Raw genomic sequence first — 16,334 nt, forward strand, 5'->3', positions numbered from 1 at the left:
CATCATTCTTAAACACATAATAAATACAGTATTAGAGATCTTGACTGACTGAACGAGAAAATGTTATCTATTCTAAAGCTATTAAAGATAGACGGCTCTATTTTATGTAAAGATTGCCCTTACCAATAAGCATCCAGTATATAACTCACTTGGTTCTTAAGTCCGTCAGTTATTTTCTTTATTGTTTTTAGAGAGAGACGTCTGAAATAATGTGTGTGAATTGAATATTTTCTACAGTTTACAATGATTCAATAAAAGTCTAAGGTTGTCTAGCCTACCTTATTAATAGACAGTGCTCTCCAGACTATCATGTTTAATTTTTACAATCCTCTTACATAAAATTTACTAGATGCAGCAAGCAGATAACATCTAGAAAGATAAATATTAATTTAGATAGATATTTAACCACTAATCATTTATGTGTAGTAAAACAAGGATAACAACATCCATAAAAGCGAAGCTCTGTAATAGTATGACAAACGAACATTAACACTTGTAGAGTGTAAGAACTGAATAATCAGAATATAAATGTATAACAGTCGAAAGAAAATTGAGTATATTTGTTGAAAACTGCTTAAATACAGGTAATGTTTAAGGACATACTTACATGTTTAGTACTAGATTATAGAGATGCTTAGCTTATAAAATTGTACTTTGTTGCCCTATAAATCAGTATTCCAAAAATCGGATTATCATATCACATAAGAATTTGTAGTTAAAAAAGTTAAAATTCAACATGTTTGAAATTTCTGTCCATAATCTTAAAATATAATTGACTAGTAAATAATAATGTATTTTGTATATTTAAAACATCCTGAATTATAAGAGAGAAAGACCCTACCTTTTATATACAGTTTTACATAATATCCATTTAAACTTCAACATTTTGACAGTATCATTAATAACTACATTAACAGTCATTGTAAATATTCTGAAAATAGAGAAAATCAGTACAATTTGCAAATCAAATATATATGTTGTATACAAAAGTATGATAGTAAGTAAAAGCAAAGACATGTAAAAATCAAGGTTTAAATCAAATGTGTAATGTAATATTTACATAATCAAATAGATCAATTCATTTTAGTTTAATCTCATTCTAGAAAGTATAAAATCTATAGCATAAAACAATAGGTTCAGAACTTTGTTGATATTTGTATAATACAAAATTAAGATAAAAAGCAGTAATATAGACAATTTTTAAAACTCAATTTTTTAATCTTAGAGTAATATGATAATAAAAATTGTTGAAAAGTTATCAAAAAATAGGTTCTGTTTAGAGTACTTGCAATGTAAAAGCAAAATAATCTTTAGCACAAGACAAAAAGACAAACCATTTTTTTATATTTGAATTTTAATTAGGCATAAATTGTTTTCAGTTGTTTGATTTTATGTTTAAATATACATTAAAAATTGTGACAATTCATTTCATAAATGGAAATTATTTTGCTTTAAAATTGCTAATGATCTAAAGATGTTGTTGTATTGGCTGTTCATTTTCCATATTCTGGTTCAAGGTAGTCATTAGATGCAAAGGGTGGGTTGGGGGATGGGGGGCTAATAGTAGTTAATTTAAGGGTTGACTGTAACCAGACTACCCCTTGTTCCATCAGCATGTATATATATAGGCTTCTTGGTATGATCCAGCTTTCCTTTGTTAAAGTACCCAATAACTTTCTCACCATCAGGATATATAAAAATTCCTGGACCATCTGGCTTACCCATTTTGTACCCCCCAAAATATACAACTCTATGCTTGGCTGAATAAGAAATAGAAGCTCCCAATCCTTCTAGTTTACCATCTTCATATGTGCCAATCAATGTAGGTAAGAAAGGTTCACTCTTGAGGCCAAACCCAGTTTGAATTCCTTGCTTCATCTCCCCAATGTAGTAGCCACCATCAAGTCAAAATTCTCCAAATCCATCCATAACCTTTCTTCTCCTAACTGTGATTGTATCCCCAACATAATAGTGATCAGGGCCACTATAGTACACGGTGTCTACGCTGTTAGGTTTGTTATAACAAGATGTTGATTTATCTTCTTGAAAACATTCAATATCACCACTTGTAAAGTTGACAACTTTAAAACCTTTTCTATTGAAAGTTGCATTTTTGTAAGGGGGAAATGAAAATATTAGGTCTGGAGTCATGGACAGTCCATGATAAATTTCATTATTCTTCATTTGTCCATAGAAACAGGTTCCATTAGGCCATAACAATAATCCCTCTCCTTCTCTTATGAAATTGATCCATTGGCCATTATAAATACTTTCATCTTTATAAAGCATCTTTCCATAACCAGTTCTATTATCATTGATCCATTCTCCATCATATTCTGCATAGTTTTCAAACCTCTTATATATGTATGTCCCCCAGCCATTATAATTGCCTTGGTTGAATTCCCCTTCATATTTGCTTCCACTAGCATAGTAATAGATTCCATGTCCTGTCATGTCACCTCTAAATTCCCCTTCATATTTATCTCCACTAGCAAAGTACAAGATTCCCTGTCCAGTACTGGAACCATTTCTCCATTCCCCATCACATTTGTTTCCACTAGCCCAGTAATAGATTCCATGTCCAGTCCTGGAACCACTTCTATATTCCCCATCATATCTTTCTCCATCCGGCCAGGTATAAACACCCTTTCCTTCTTTTATTCCATCTTCATCTACATCTCCTCTGTAAACATCTCCACCAGCATATTCAACAACAAACATACCACTCATTTTTCCATCTTCAAAATAACCTGTATATTTATGTCCACTGGCTTTCATAAAGGTACCATTACCAATAGGCATACGGTTTCTAACTTCACCAGTAAATAAATTTCCATTGCCCACAGTTACTCCAATTGTTTCCTGAAATAGGGTATGTATAGTTTACATTTAATAAAGAAAGATACATCAACAAAATTTCCATACTAAGTGAAAGAAAGGATAAAAAGTTATTTTAAACACCATTGTCCAATTACATATAGCCAGGGACAAGGGAATGATATTCTGACAAACAATTCTAAAGGAAAATTTTCCCACAAACCCCTTCCCCTTTTCCTCTCCTTCTTACCCACCCCTCTTCAATTACATGAAAACACAAAATATACTTCCAGTTACTTTAAAAGGTTTTGTGATTTTTTTGTAGAATTGATTGTTAGACTGGCTATCCCTGAATATAGCATTTGTGTTCACAAATCATATGAGAAGAAGTGAGACTAGTAGAAACTTGCAACCCCACCCCCCCCCCCCCCCCCCAATTGGTTTCAAATCTTGGCCCAAAGTGGGTCATAACAAAATTGTTTATTTTTGATTATTTTTTCTTATCAAGCATTGAACCCATTTTGTTGGTAAACTTTTCACTCTGCAATTGTAACCTCCCACCACAGAGTTTTTACAAACCATGCTTATTAGCATTATGAAACAGAATCTTTATAATAAGGAATAATTTTACTACTGTAATTGTTTTTGACAATAAGGAACAATTTTAGTTGTAGCATGTCTAAAAGGTACAATTTTAAAGCAACAAGGATGACAACATCCATAAAAGCGAACATTAACACTTATATAGTGTGAGAACTGAATAATCAGAATATAAATGTATAAGAGTTGAAGCAAAATTGTAAGTGTAAATTTGTTGAAAAACTGCTTGATACAGGATAATGTTTATTTACATACTTACATTTTTAGGACTTGATTAGTTGCTTTGCTTGAAACATTATATTTTGTTGTCCCAGGAATAAACATACCAAAAATCAGATCAATCGGATGATTAGATCACAAAAAAATTTGATGTTAAAAAAGTAAAAAAAATCAAATGGACGTACGGAAATTTTGGTAATGATTATAGAGTTGCTACGCTTTCTAAATCGTACCTAACTACTAAAGGAATCACCATGCACAGTTTTGAAATCGATAGGACAATTCTAACATGCCTAAATTAACTAAAAAGCTATCCGTTTATGACGGACGGACTGACCCTAATTATAGAAAAGCTTCACCTTTAAAAATTGAATTTTAGTAAAATTAATTGAAGATAAACAACTTTTGTTGAAAATATATTTGTTAAATATAATTTGAATTCAAAGAAGTGTATCTGTTAAGACATTAAATATTTGATCATCCAATTGTTGGCTTTCTTTTGGTTATTCTACCTTCTCATATTTAAGTCAATAAAATAGCAATAAATTACCTACCTGAATCTTTACCATTAAAATGGCAATCATAAGAAACTTGATAGAAGATCTTGGTTGCAGACAAAACATTCCGGGGTTAACCTAAAATAACATTAGTATTTATTTTTAACTTTAAAGTTTGAGTAGATACCACTATTTCTTACTTAAAACTCATGAATCCTTTCAAGAATTATCTATCATCTGCTAATAAAGTTTAATTAGTTTGTAGTAAACCAAGGCACTCTATAATTAACTTTGCATGTCCATTCGTATAGGGAAAATGTGACTTTCTCAGCTGCTATTTAAGAAACTATTGTGTATGATAAAAATTACTTTGTAGGGGGGGGGGGGGGGTGACATGTTTTAAATGGATGTTCAGGCTTTCTGGTAATGTTTATACAGTAACTATGCTGTATAATTTTTACCTAACTGTTTTACAAATTAGCATCCAAAGTTTTATATGGATAGAACAACTCTAGCATACCTACATTTACAAAAAGAGCTAATGTGGTATCCGCCTAGGTTAAATGGCAGACACCCGAGTTCAAATGACTACGGCAGTGCGAACAGACGTGGACACATATATTATAGAGAAGCTACGCTTCTCTAGCAATCACTAAATAATAAACAGAGTCTATTCAGTTGTTCCTTTATTCAGGGTCTAAGGTTTACTAAAGTTGTACAACATAATATAAATACATATGGATTAGGAATAGAGATAGTTAAAGGTAAATCATACAAGTACAACATAGATAGTTGCAATGGTTAGGTAGATGGCTATCCCTGTCCGGGGGAGGCAGGATAGCCCATGGAACAGCACAATAGGTAGATAAGCATAGAGGGGTTGAGTGGTAGGTCTGGGTACTAAAAGGGAAGGTTTGATGATTGCTGTGACAACAACAGTCTGTGTGGGTGGTGATTCTATCGGGTGAAGGAAGGCTTAGATCCTTTATCCTCAGGGCTGAGGTGGTGCTGATAACTTGGTGGTTGAAGGGGAAGGTTCCGGTGCTTAAGAAGGGAGAGGGAGGGGTAACACCCCTCCCTCCACTTGCAGGACAACTGAGAGATGAAATCAATCCCGTTATCTGACATATTTGCAGGTGGCTTTACAATTGTAGAATAACAGGATTTAGCTGGGTGCGTAGCATCACTATAATGTCTTGGTTTCTGCATGGCCCAGAGTTGCCGAATACCACAACTCTCCCCTCGGAAGGCTGGGAGGGGTTGTCTGCACCGCCAGACTTCCGACAGTGGTTGAGGCCTTCAGTTTGTTGTCCTTGTGGAATGGGTCCGCCAGGACACCAGCTGCTGAACGGTGGTAGACTCCAGCCCTCCCCAGGTCGAACGGAATCTGCTATATCTGCTGGAGTAGCTGGTCCTGTTGGATGTTCTGGCCGTTGGATGTGTACTTCTGAGGCCACCCTGGCAACCTCCAGGGGTGGCACAGCACATGAGGGGGCTTGGACCAACAGCCGCCTGGTATACACCTCTTCAGGTTTCTCTACTGGGCTGGTGGTCTCCATCTTGTTGGTCACCTTGCTGCTGGCAGGCTGGTTACTGGATGCAGGCGCAGCTTCTTCGCCCTCGGGGCTGGTCAGGTTCATTAGGCTTCCAGGGTCTCTGTCAACGCGGGCAGGTGGTGGTTGCCATACTGTAGGAACGTTGCCTCCCTCAGGCTCATCCTGGACATTGGCAGGGTGGTGCATGGCAGTCAGACCTGCAGGGTAGGGGAAGGTAACAGTCCATCCCCTGTGCCGGAGGCTGTCTTGGATCTGCAAGGTTGGCTCCGCTCCAATTGGCTGGGGGACAGGCCAATCCACGGCCACTGCTGCTGGTGGACTGGAGGCACAAGGCTCCGGATTTCCTCCCCTAGCCTGAAGGTGTCCAGGCACATCGTCTCCATCTTGGGTAGACATAATTGTTGGGGATCCTCTACTTCTATGGTTAGGCTCGGCACTTGGTGCATCTAGTTGAGTTACTCCCCAGGCAGCGGCCAAAGCTTCTTCAGTTTGGCTGGTAATGGCTAATATCCTGGTTCCTGGGGCAGATGCAGGGGGCGCAGGCAAGTTTGACCCAGCACAAACTTCCTGGTACACCAATGCAATACAATTACCCTGGCTTGGTTGAGGGAGGTAGACAGCTGGACGCAGTTGAGGGTGAGGGACAGCTGGACTCTCCCTGCTGGCTGGGGGCTCTGGCTGACTGGGGGTGACGGGTGTCACCCCTTCCTCTGGGGCTGCAGGCTCGTTCCGGGGTCCAGGTCTCTCGGTGGCGGCGACGGTTGTCGCCCCAGGCACCAGCGTGGGGGCGCTGGATGGCACCCCCCAGTCTTCACAGGGGTCCAGGTCTCTCGGTGGCGGCGACGGTTGTCGCCCCAGGCACCAGCGTGGGGCGCTGGATAGCACCCCCCAGTCTTCACAGGTGGCGGCGACGGTTGTCGCCCCAGACATCAGCTTGGTGGTGCAGGGAAGCACCTCTCGTTCTTCCCAGGTGGCGACGCCGGTTGGCGTCCCATACATCGACTCAGACTCGCTGGCTAGCGCCTCTTGCCTCTCCCGCTCGGCGGCCGCCAGGGCCTCCCCGTACACCGTCCCGGTGGCGCTGGGTAGCGCCCCTCGGCTCTCGCTGGGGGTGACAGGGGTTACCTCCTCCTTCGGGGGACGCGGTCTGACGGGTACCATCATGTTGAGGCCGACCGGCAGAGGCCGCAGGACTTCTGGCTCCGCAATGTTGGTTGGCTGCACGAACTCCGGTCCCATGTGGTTGAGGCTGAAGTCCAGGCCAACCCGGTTGGGTTCAGCCGCTCCTCCCAAAACGTTGATCCTGGCCACTATGGTCCCAATCTGAGACACAGACTCCTGGGTAGCCGCGGCCCCAGCGGCGGCAGCTGGTTGGGGTGACGGCTGGGCATCTCCCTCCAGGTAGACCTGGGTGTCAGACTGGTTGTATGCAGGTTGTTGGGCTGCCTGGTGTTTCTTCATTGCCTGGTCCCAACCGGTTCTACACTTGGCGGCTGGACTCAGACTCGCTGGCTAGCGCCTCTTGCCTCTCCCGCTCGGCGGCCGCCAGGGCCTCCCCGTACACCGTCCCGGTGGCGCTGGGTAGCGCCCCTCGGCTCTCGCTGGGGGTGACAGGGGTTACCTCCTCCTTCGGGGGACGCGGTCTGACGGGTACCATCATGTTGAGGCCGACCGGCAGAGGCCGCAGGACTTCTGGCTCCGCAATGTTGGTTGGCTGCACGAACTCCGGTCCCATGTGGTTGAGGCTGAAGTCCAGGCCAACCCGGTTGGGTTCAGCCGCTCCTCCCAAAACGTTGATCCTGGCCACTATGGTCCCAATCTGAGACACAGACTCCTGGGTAGCCGCGGCCCCAGCGGCGGCAGCTGGTTGGGGTGACGGCTGGGCATCTCCCTCCAGGTAGACCTGGGTGTCAGACTGGTTGTATGCAGGTTGTTGGGCTGCCTGGTGTTTCTTCATTGCCTGGTCCCAACCGGTTCTACACTTGGCGGCTGTGTGGCCGTTGAAGCAGCAGCGCTCCTTCGTCCAGCTGGGTCCCATCAGTCCGGCTTCCACAGGGTGTATCAACCTGCCAGGTCTCTCATCCTCCAGTTGGGGCACCAGCTGACAAACAGGGTCTCCCCTACTAGGGATCAGGCAGTGCTGGGCTGCTTGTGGTGGCTCCTTGGTTACATTCAGCCTCCTCCCCATACACACAGGTCCCTTCCATACAACAGCGGCTCTCCTCTCCTGTGTGGCGAGGCCAGCCTCGGCCTTAGCTTCTGCAGGTGCTTCTCCACATGAGGGATCCTGCCTCCAGTTACTCCAGGTAGTTGGTAGCAAAGGCCGTTGATGGTGCCAGTCGGAAGGTGGGCTATGATCTCTGGGGGTTATCTGTGGCCAGTGTGTGGACAGGTACCCACAGTTGAACCGGCAAGGCCCAGAAGATGCCATACTGATGGTAGCCTGAACTGGGTTCTGGGCTGCCAGCGGGCTGTTGGTAGCCACCTGAGTTAGGCCAGAGTTGCCAGCTGGTATTGCGTCCCTGCCAGGCTCTGTCAGCTGCTGGTGGGGAGCCCCTGCGGTGATTCTGGTTTTGGCAGGGGGTGGCCTTCTTATTGACTTCCCTAGCTGGAGCTCTGCATCCTGGTGGGCCTCATCCTCAGCAGCATGGGGGAACTTGGCTGGGTCATGTGCAGTGGTTCAACAGAGTAGAGGCATCTGGTCTTGGAGTGTGGGGGAACAGCCTCACTGCTGCTGGTCAACCCTGCTCCCTCCGTGCTGGGTAAGGCCTTCCACTGCAGCAGGTCACCAGTCCCCATCCTTAGGCCGGTCCCCAGTCGTTCCATGCCTGGGGGCTCCCAGGGAGGCTTGGGTGGCGGCTCCCCCACCCCCAGGTACGCGTCGGGCATCTGGGTGAAGAGCCTATTCCCCTGGGACAGCTCCCCATCCTCCAGGTTGGTGAGGCCAGCGCCAGGGAGGACCTTTCCACCCCAGACACAGGTGGTACTGGCCCTAGGGCTGGGCCCCTTTGGAGTCTCAGTTCTGGTGGTAGTGCCCATCTTGGGGCTGGCCACTAAGTCTCTGAAGCTTGTCACCTTCTCATTGGGCTCAGTCGCATCGTTCAACACTCCCGGGAGGACACATACCGGTTCAACAATCCCCAGTCCAGTATCTCCATTTCTCGTTCGTTGAGCACCAACTGTACAGGAGCTGTGCAGCGGACATTCAGTCATCCTTCCAGACAAGGGCATCTCAGGGACCAGGGGTCTGTGACCTGGCATGTGTTTTATGTTCACTGTACTCAACACAGTAGGCCCAAGGAATAACAGAAGCAGCACCTTGTATGAAGAAGCAGAGAATGGTGGTGTACAGATGTTGGTGGTTATGATCCAAATGAAGGCTTCTGTCCACCACAGTGCCAGCAGTATGCCTAGGCACACAGTTAATGCCCAATCAGGAATGTCTTCTATTGCCGCACGTCGGGCTAGGGGCTGACAATTTCTCATCTTGTAGATATAGGAGCAGAGTAGAGTAGCCGCGCCGCAAAGAGGCTCGAGCCGGCTCACCCCTATTATAGATACTATAGCTGTGTAATTAGGGTGGTAGTCCACGTAGCCGTAGGCTCTGTCCTCCTGGCTCAAGAGTTTCGGTGGCTGGAGTGTCCCCATGATAAGTAGCAGGGGGTTGGTCTGTTGGTGCCAGCGTCTTGTTTAACTGTTGAGCCTGAGTTGTTCTCCTTTCCAGTATAGCTCTTAATTTCTGTGATAACCAGCGGATCTTAGCTTAGAGATAAAAGGGAATATGTTAGGTGTCCATAGATGTCTCTAGGAGCGTATCCGCTAGTAGATATATGGATATGTAGGCTATCTATATATGGCTACACTCCCATATATATATACGTGTATAGGAATATCCTCAGAGCTAGCTAGCTTTCCTCCTTGCTCCAAAAAAATCACGCTTCCTCTGTATATAGTTCACAACTATGAGGGTCTATGGTCAAGGTACACACCACCACTGCCCAGTGTGGGGCATCAAGTCAGGCTATTTCCACAGGGTGGGCGTACTTTCATTAAGTTACCATATCAGTCTCCAGTGTTGTATGGTGAGGTTAATATTCACTTACTTGCAACCATGATACAAAAAAAACAACACTATTTATCACTTGGTTGCTGCACAACTTAGTATTGAGTTGTGAACACTTAGGTATTTATATATACATATATTTTGTTCACTAGCCACTCAGCTTTGAAGTAGGGTTGGCAGAGCTAGGAAGATGTTGAGGGTCTAAGCTGGTCTAAGGAACTGATTTAGTTTTCCTTATCACACTGTAGATAGGGAGGGAGGAGCTTGCAAGTTTTTCTTCTAAAAAAATATCTCTGTTGTATGCTATAGAGTGGCCCCTCTCCTGTGTGTGTGTGTGTGTGAAATCCCCTTTTCTTGCAACGCGCCTACGCGCCGTCAGAGTGTGCACACAGGTAAAACGCGCACCTATCCCTCAATCTGCTCTCTCATTGGTCCGCTTTATCTCTTTTTTCCGTTGAATTTTTGTTGCGTCCCAAGCTCTGCTGCGCGACCCGTAAATGGCGCTCTGTTCTCCCGGTCGCTATCTCCACACCGTAGACGGACTTATTCAAGTGTGGGTAGAAAGGGGGGTGCGTGAGGGGACGGGGTAAAACCGTCCGTTCCCCCCTATGGGGAGGGGGGTGCTGCAGGTTTGAAGTAACTGGGTGGTGAGGTAATTGTGCCTTTTTCTTAATCCTGAGCTTATTGTTATGTCACCTCAATTGTAATTGCTTCAATTTATGGTGGGCCCCTCCCCTTCTGTTGGGATAGGGGGGTGTATTTGTCGTGCTGAAGGCTTGGGGTCAGATTGTTTACCAATGCATTGTTATATTACATCTAGGTTCTATTTTTGGCTTTATCACAATACACAACAAATTTGTTTACCAAGCCCTGCCCATAAATCTATTGTTCAGCTTTCACACCAGGGTGGTAATCCATGAAATCTGATATAATATCTGTTTTTCTCAACGGTTGGCTGCACTGTAGCCTCTCAGGATGCTTGGAGTTAACGTAGTTTTTCTTCTGCTTGTACACTACACTCGTATTTTCGCTCACAGCTCGCAGCTATTTGGCTTGTTTCAGCCGGTCGGCGGCAGGGAATGTTCCGTCCTGCAGCGCCGTGTATCCAAATCCAGTTGGTGGCGGCAGGGAATGTCCCTTCCTGCAGCGCCGCTGGTTCGGATCCTGCTATCTCTTGCAGTAAATGTTGGCCTATTTTCAGCCGTTTGCACTTATTTGGCCTGTTTCAGCCCGTCCGCAGGCCTGTTTCAGCCCTTGAGCGCTCAATCCTCTGTTAGATGTCGGCGCTTTTCGCGGTTCTCCGTCAAGTTTCGCTGCTCTCTGCAGTCTCTCGTCCGATTTCGCTACTCTCCGCAGCTCGGGTTTTGCCACACTTAGTGGTCTTTCGCTAGGTTTCGCTTCCACAACTGCCAGATACAGAGTTAGACCTTGCTATCCAGGGTGGGTAATTCAGGTTGCTTGTGTCAGTTTTGCCAGTTTCACTGCTGGGAGTACCTTAGCCTCAGCTGCGCGTCTGCTCTACACTTGTGGTTTGCCGTAATCTTACACAGCTGTCACCAAAAGTTGTGGTATCCGCCTAGGTTAAATGGCAGACACCCGAGTTCAAATGACTACGGCAGTGCGAACAGACGTGGACACATATATTATAGAGAAGCTACGCTTCTCTAGCAATCACTAAATAATAAACAGAGTCTATTCAGTTGTTCCTTTATTCAGGGTCTAAGGTTTACTAAAGTTGTACAACATAATATAAATACATATGGATTAGGAATAGAGATAGTTAAAGGTAAATCATACAAGTACAACATAGATAGTTGCAATGGTTAGGTAGATGGCTATCCCTGTCCGGGGGAGGCAGGATAGCCCATGGAACAGCACAATAGGTAGATAAGCATAGAGGGGTTGAGTGGTAGGTCTGGGTACTAAAAGGGAAGGTTTGATGATTACTGTGACAACAACAGTCTGTGTGGGTGGTGATTCTATCGGGTGAAGGAAGGCTTAGATCCTTTATCCTCAGGGCTGAGGTTGTGCTGATAACTTGGTGGTTGAAGGGGAAGGTTCCGGTGCTTAAGAAGGGAGAGGGAGGGGTAACACCCCTCCCTCCACTTGCAGGACAACTGAGAGATGAAATCAATCCCGTTATCTGACATATTTGCAGGTGGCTTTACAATTGTAGAATAACAGGATTTAGCTGGGTGCGTAGCATCACTATAATGTCTTGGTTTCTGCATGGCCCAGAGTTGCCGAATACCACACTAACAGTAATATACAAACATACGTACATACCCTAATCATAGAAAAACTTTGCTATTGACAAGATTAGTTTCATTTAAACTGATGTCTTTTTTAAATGAAAAAAAAGATGACTTTCCCCTCATACAACCATTCCAAGGAGACTCAGACAACCCTGTAACCTGTAACTTCCCAATGTGTGAAGGACACACTCAAAAGGAAATACTGTTTTGTTAATCCCAAGAGCCACACAAATGACGAGAAAGCAGTAAATTTTATTTTGAATTGGTGGAAGAAGTGAAAACTTTAGGCCTTTTATTTTAAAGGCATAATAATTATTTAAATTTTCCTTTCAATGTGAATATCCACCCCCCCCCCCTAATTTGTGTTTGTTTACAAATTTTTTAAAAATTTTTTATGGGGGGGAGCTGTTTTTTCATTTATTACCCACCAAGAAAATAGCTTAAAACAATCATAGGACTATTAGCTATATTTCCTAAACCCCAATTGTTTCAGCGGTTACCAAGATTTTAAGCTTCTGACAAACAGACAGACATCGTTCTACTTTGTATTAAAGATGAAATACCTTATACTTGGGTAGACCACCTATAGTGTCTCCACTCCCCATTTTTCAGTTTTCTAAAATTATTTTCATATAATGTTTTTTCTCGTATTCATTCGAATCCGGTGGATAGGAACCGGTTCTCATCCATACGAAAAAACTATATCTAGCATCGTATTATATCCAGCTTTCAACGAATATAAAAATGTACAATTATAAGATTAAAACTAGTTTTTTTAGCCCCGAGGTGCGAGAAATAACTATTCTCGTATTCAATCGTATCCGATGGATAGGAACCGGTTCTCATCCATACGAAAAAAACTATGTCTAGCATCGTTTTATATCCAGCTTTCTACGAATATAGTTTTTTTTTGCCCGTGCCTTCGGCACCTCCGGGCTCAAAAAATTAGTTTTAATCTCATAATTGTACATTCTATATCCGCGGATAGCTATTTATAATACGATGCGAGAAATCTACTATGTCATTTATTACAAAATTCCAATGGCAATATTTTGACTTTAGTAATTAGTTCATAGTAATGTGTATGCTAGCAGGCCTTATTAGAATACGTTCTTGTCAATAAAAAACAAGGTTGACATTATTCATTAAAGTAAATCTCGAAAATTAGACGGAATGACAAACGAACATAAACACTTGTAGAGTGCCATGCCAATACTTATAAGCAAATAGCTTAAATACAGGAAATGTTTAAAGATATAATATTTTTTTTCAGACTTGATCATGGAGATGCTTTGCTAAAAGTTGTACCTTGTTGTCCTAGAATTCATAAAAAAATAATGTCAAAATATTCGGTAGCGATTTTATTTAGATTTGTTATGCTTATGCTAGGAAAATTCTATCATGCTTTTGTTAATGATAATAGCTAAGCTAATCATACTGATGGTCTTAACCTCATTCTAGAAAAGCTTCGCTTTAAAAATTAATGAAGTGCAGTTAATTAAATATGATAAGCCCTTTTTGAAATCCTTATATAAAAGTAAAAAGATCTGTCTGTCTGTACCGAAGGATATCTCTAACCGCTGAATTGATATGGTTCTTATTTACAGGATAGCTTTTTAAAGGTCCTGAATGGGGTTGAATTTGACCCCCCCCCCCATATTTTATCTTCCTTTTAAAAAGAAAAGGTAAATCAAATATTTGTGGGGGACATTTTTTTTGGGATAGGGAAGTCACCACTTATTTTTGATTTAATTTTTAAGGTTTTTTTGTGGGGGGATGGCTCGTTTTTTTCTTGGGGCAATTTGTCTTTGTGCAAATAAATAGTTATAAACCTTTCTAGGTCCCGCGAGAAGCTACATCGGTTAGTGAGATCCTTCGGTACAGACAAACAGACAGATACACACAAAAGGATTTTTATAGGAGGATAACTATTACTATTATATAATTTTTTTATTGATATACTTGAATTATGTAAATAATCTTACGAGCTAAAAATTGGATTGAAAAAGCTCTTCTTTACAGAGAAGCTTCTCAAAGGTATTTAAAAAGCTTTTTAGGCAATTTTAGGGACGATACCTCCTTCCTCTCAAAACTATAAAAATGCAAAAATAAAACCTTTGAAACTAATAATACACCCTTAAAAATAATTTTTAACAGAACCTTTTAAAATTAAAGCTTTCTTATCGTTAAATTAGGGATGTTAGGGAGTTGTCTTAACGATTTCGAACTTGTCATGAGATTCCTGTAGTATTTTAGTTATGATTTAGATAGCGTAGCAACTCTATAATTGTTACCAGAATATCCATACAACAAAATTGCGTATTATTTTTGGAATTTTAATTCCTAGGACAACAACGTACAATGTTATATGCGAAGCATATCTATAACCAAGTCCTAATAATGTAAGTATATCTTTAAAAGCAGTTTTGTAACAAAAAAAACCCAATGCCACCCCCCCCCTCTTTTTTTTTGTTAAAGAAACATTTAAGGGGGTTTGGGAACCCTCACCGCACTATTGAGCGAAGCCCGTGTGAAGAATCCCCCCCCCCCCCCACTCAATTTATTCCTTTTTTGGGGGAAATTCCGAGGCGTTATCCTTTCAGAATTTTTTTTTCGATTTTGAAAATTTGAGTACCTCCCCCCCCCCCCCCCACGACAGAGAACAACTATTTTAGGTTAGGTTATAGGCAAGGGGGCCGATCGCTGCGGCTAGGCAGGCTAGGAACTAGTTCATAGTTCTGTCGGAGGGGAGGGGGGGAATACTAAAATTTTCAAAATTGAAAAAAAAATTCTAAGAGGATATTACCAAAATTCTGTTTTCAAAACTACTCTTTGGCAAAATTAAAACCAGCACACTCAACTTTCTTATTTCGGAATCGGTAATGTCTTTTTAGAATAGAAAATGACACTTTAATTCTAACTAAATAACTAATAGGTATTATGTTTATTTCTAACAAATTTTCATTTATTTTTCTCACGTTTTCAATGTTTCTTTAGTAAGTAAAGTGTGTTTATTTTGTTCAGTCTGCTTTAGTCAATATGTCTCATTTTAAAAACTTGATTATGATCTATACATACAATATATGTGTAAAGTCGTATTATTTTAGATTGATTTGGATTGAAACAAGGTTGACAACATCCATAAGTAGCAAAGCACAAAAAAATCATGGAGAAGAATAAGGACAAGAGCATTTGTTAATATCATGAATACATAAATCACGAAACCTTTCTCACGTATCTTTATATTTATATTTTATATGATGACTGACAGTCAAAGTAAATTACATACTTGATACTCAGAACAAAAGGAAATTTAATTTTGATTCTATTAACAAAAAATATTAAAGTGTCAGCTGAATTTTTATTTGGAATTATGACAAGAAGTTTCAGCCGTGTATTTTGTATAGGAGCCGAGAAAATCACAATTCCCGCAAAACAGACAGACGGACATTTAGCACATCCGTAAGTTGTAAAGCACAAAAAAATGAATGGGTAAATACGCATAAAGTGACCTAGAGAGCAGATGTTAAGTGAACATAAATAAAGAATAAATTTATTATATCAAGAAAGTATCATAACATTTTTTACAAGTGGTTAATAATTTTTTTTTGTGATTTAAAAATCTGTCCTTATTCGTGAATAGCAGCTGATAAAATCTCATTTCTCCAATAGCGTTACGGACTGACCGACAATGTGAATTATAGAGTAACTTAACTACTTACAATATTGGCAACATTTATAACAAGTAGCGAAAAAAAGGAAACATTAAAAAAAAGTAAATGATCTAGCTAGACAAGAAAAATTACTGAACCTCTAATCAAATATAACCATCAAACTTTTCTCCATGCGTGACTTAAAAATTATAACAGACATATGAACGGACTAAACGCGTTGTAGAGTAGATGCTAATGAGCCAGGAGAATCTTCAATAAGGGACACCTCTTGATTAAACGTTTAATTAACATGCAACGCTGGTAGCCCAGTTTCCCTAATAGTTTTGGCAAAAAATTATACCTTTATATGATTTTTGACACAATTTGTGAATTAGACCAGGACAGTTTTTTAGGCTAATTGACGGTGGGCTACATCAAGCATTTTAGGTATAGTCCTTTTCATGGCACCGCCTCTTAAGGGGCGTTTCGTTATATTTTTACATTAGTTTTTATATGTTAGGTGATTGCCTAACAGGGTTAACCATTTGGCACCGCAGGGTTAGAGCCCCCCGCATGGGCTAGAAATATGGGAAAAGTTACTTTGAAAATACGACAAAGGTGTAGGTACACGTAAAGGACTTTTAGCCAACATTTCTCCTTAAGATAGAGCATTG

General features: G+C 41.7%; 2 protein-coding genes across 3 annotated transcripts in view; one reads left to right on the forward strand and one right to left on the reverse strand.

Annotated features, from left to right (window-relative positions):
* The window catches only part of LOC145328461 (tetraspanin-1-like), a 245,927-nt gene that overhangs the window by 2,876 nt on the left and 226,717 nt on the right, over positions 1-16,334 (forward strand). The gene's annotated exons all lie outside the window — the stretch shown is intronic.
* On the reverse strand, positions 1,906-12,625 carry LOC145327424 (uncharacterized). The gene is made up of 3 exons (XM_080170974.1): positions 12,571-12,625; positions 4,191-4,271; positions 1,906-2,862 (listed from the first exon to the last, which is right to left on the reverse strand). The coding sequence occupies exons 1-3, from the start codon at positions 12,610-12,612 to the stop codon at positions 1,906-1,908; spliced, it is 1,080 nt and encodes a 359-aa protein (XP_080027100.1). The 5' UTR covers positions 12,613-12,625.

This window comes from Acartia tonsa, chromosome 9 (assembly GCF_053477335.1).
Source record: "Acartia tonsa isolate MP-2025a chromosome 9, ASM5347733v1, whole genome shotgun sequence".
In the NCBI taxonomy this organism is placed as follows: Eukaryota; Metazoa; Arthropoda; class Copepoda; order Calanoida; family Acartiidae; genus Acartia; species Acartia tonsa.

What these genes read in the sequence shown, in the direction of transcription:
- LOC145327424 (XM_080170974.1), bottom strand. Translation starts at nt 12,612, where the DNA reads ATGGGGAGTGGAGACACTATAGGTGGTCTACCCAAGTATAAG. An exon ending in GTGGTCTACCCAAGTATAAG is followed by an intron (nt 4,272 to 12,570) that starts GTATTTCATCTT and finishes ATGTTATTTTAG; the next exon opens with GTTAACCCCGGAATGTTTTG. An exon ending in TTTTAATGGTAAAGATTCAG is followed by an intron (nt 2,863 to 4,190) that starts GTAGGTAATTTA and finishes ACCCTATTTCAG; the next exon opens with GAAACAATTGGAGTAACTGT.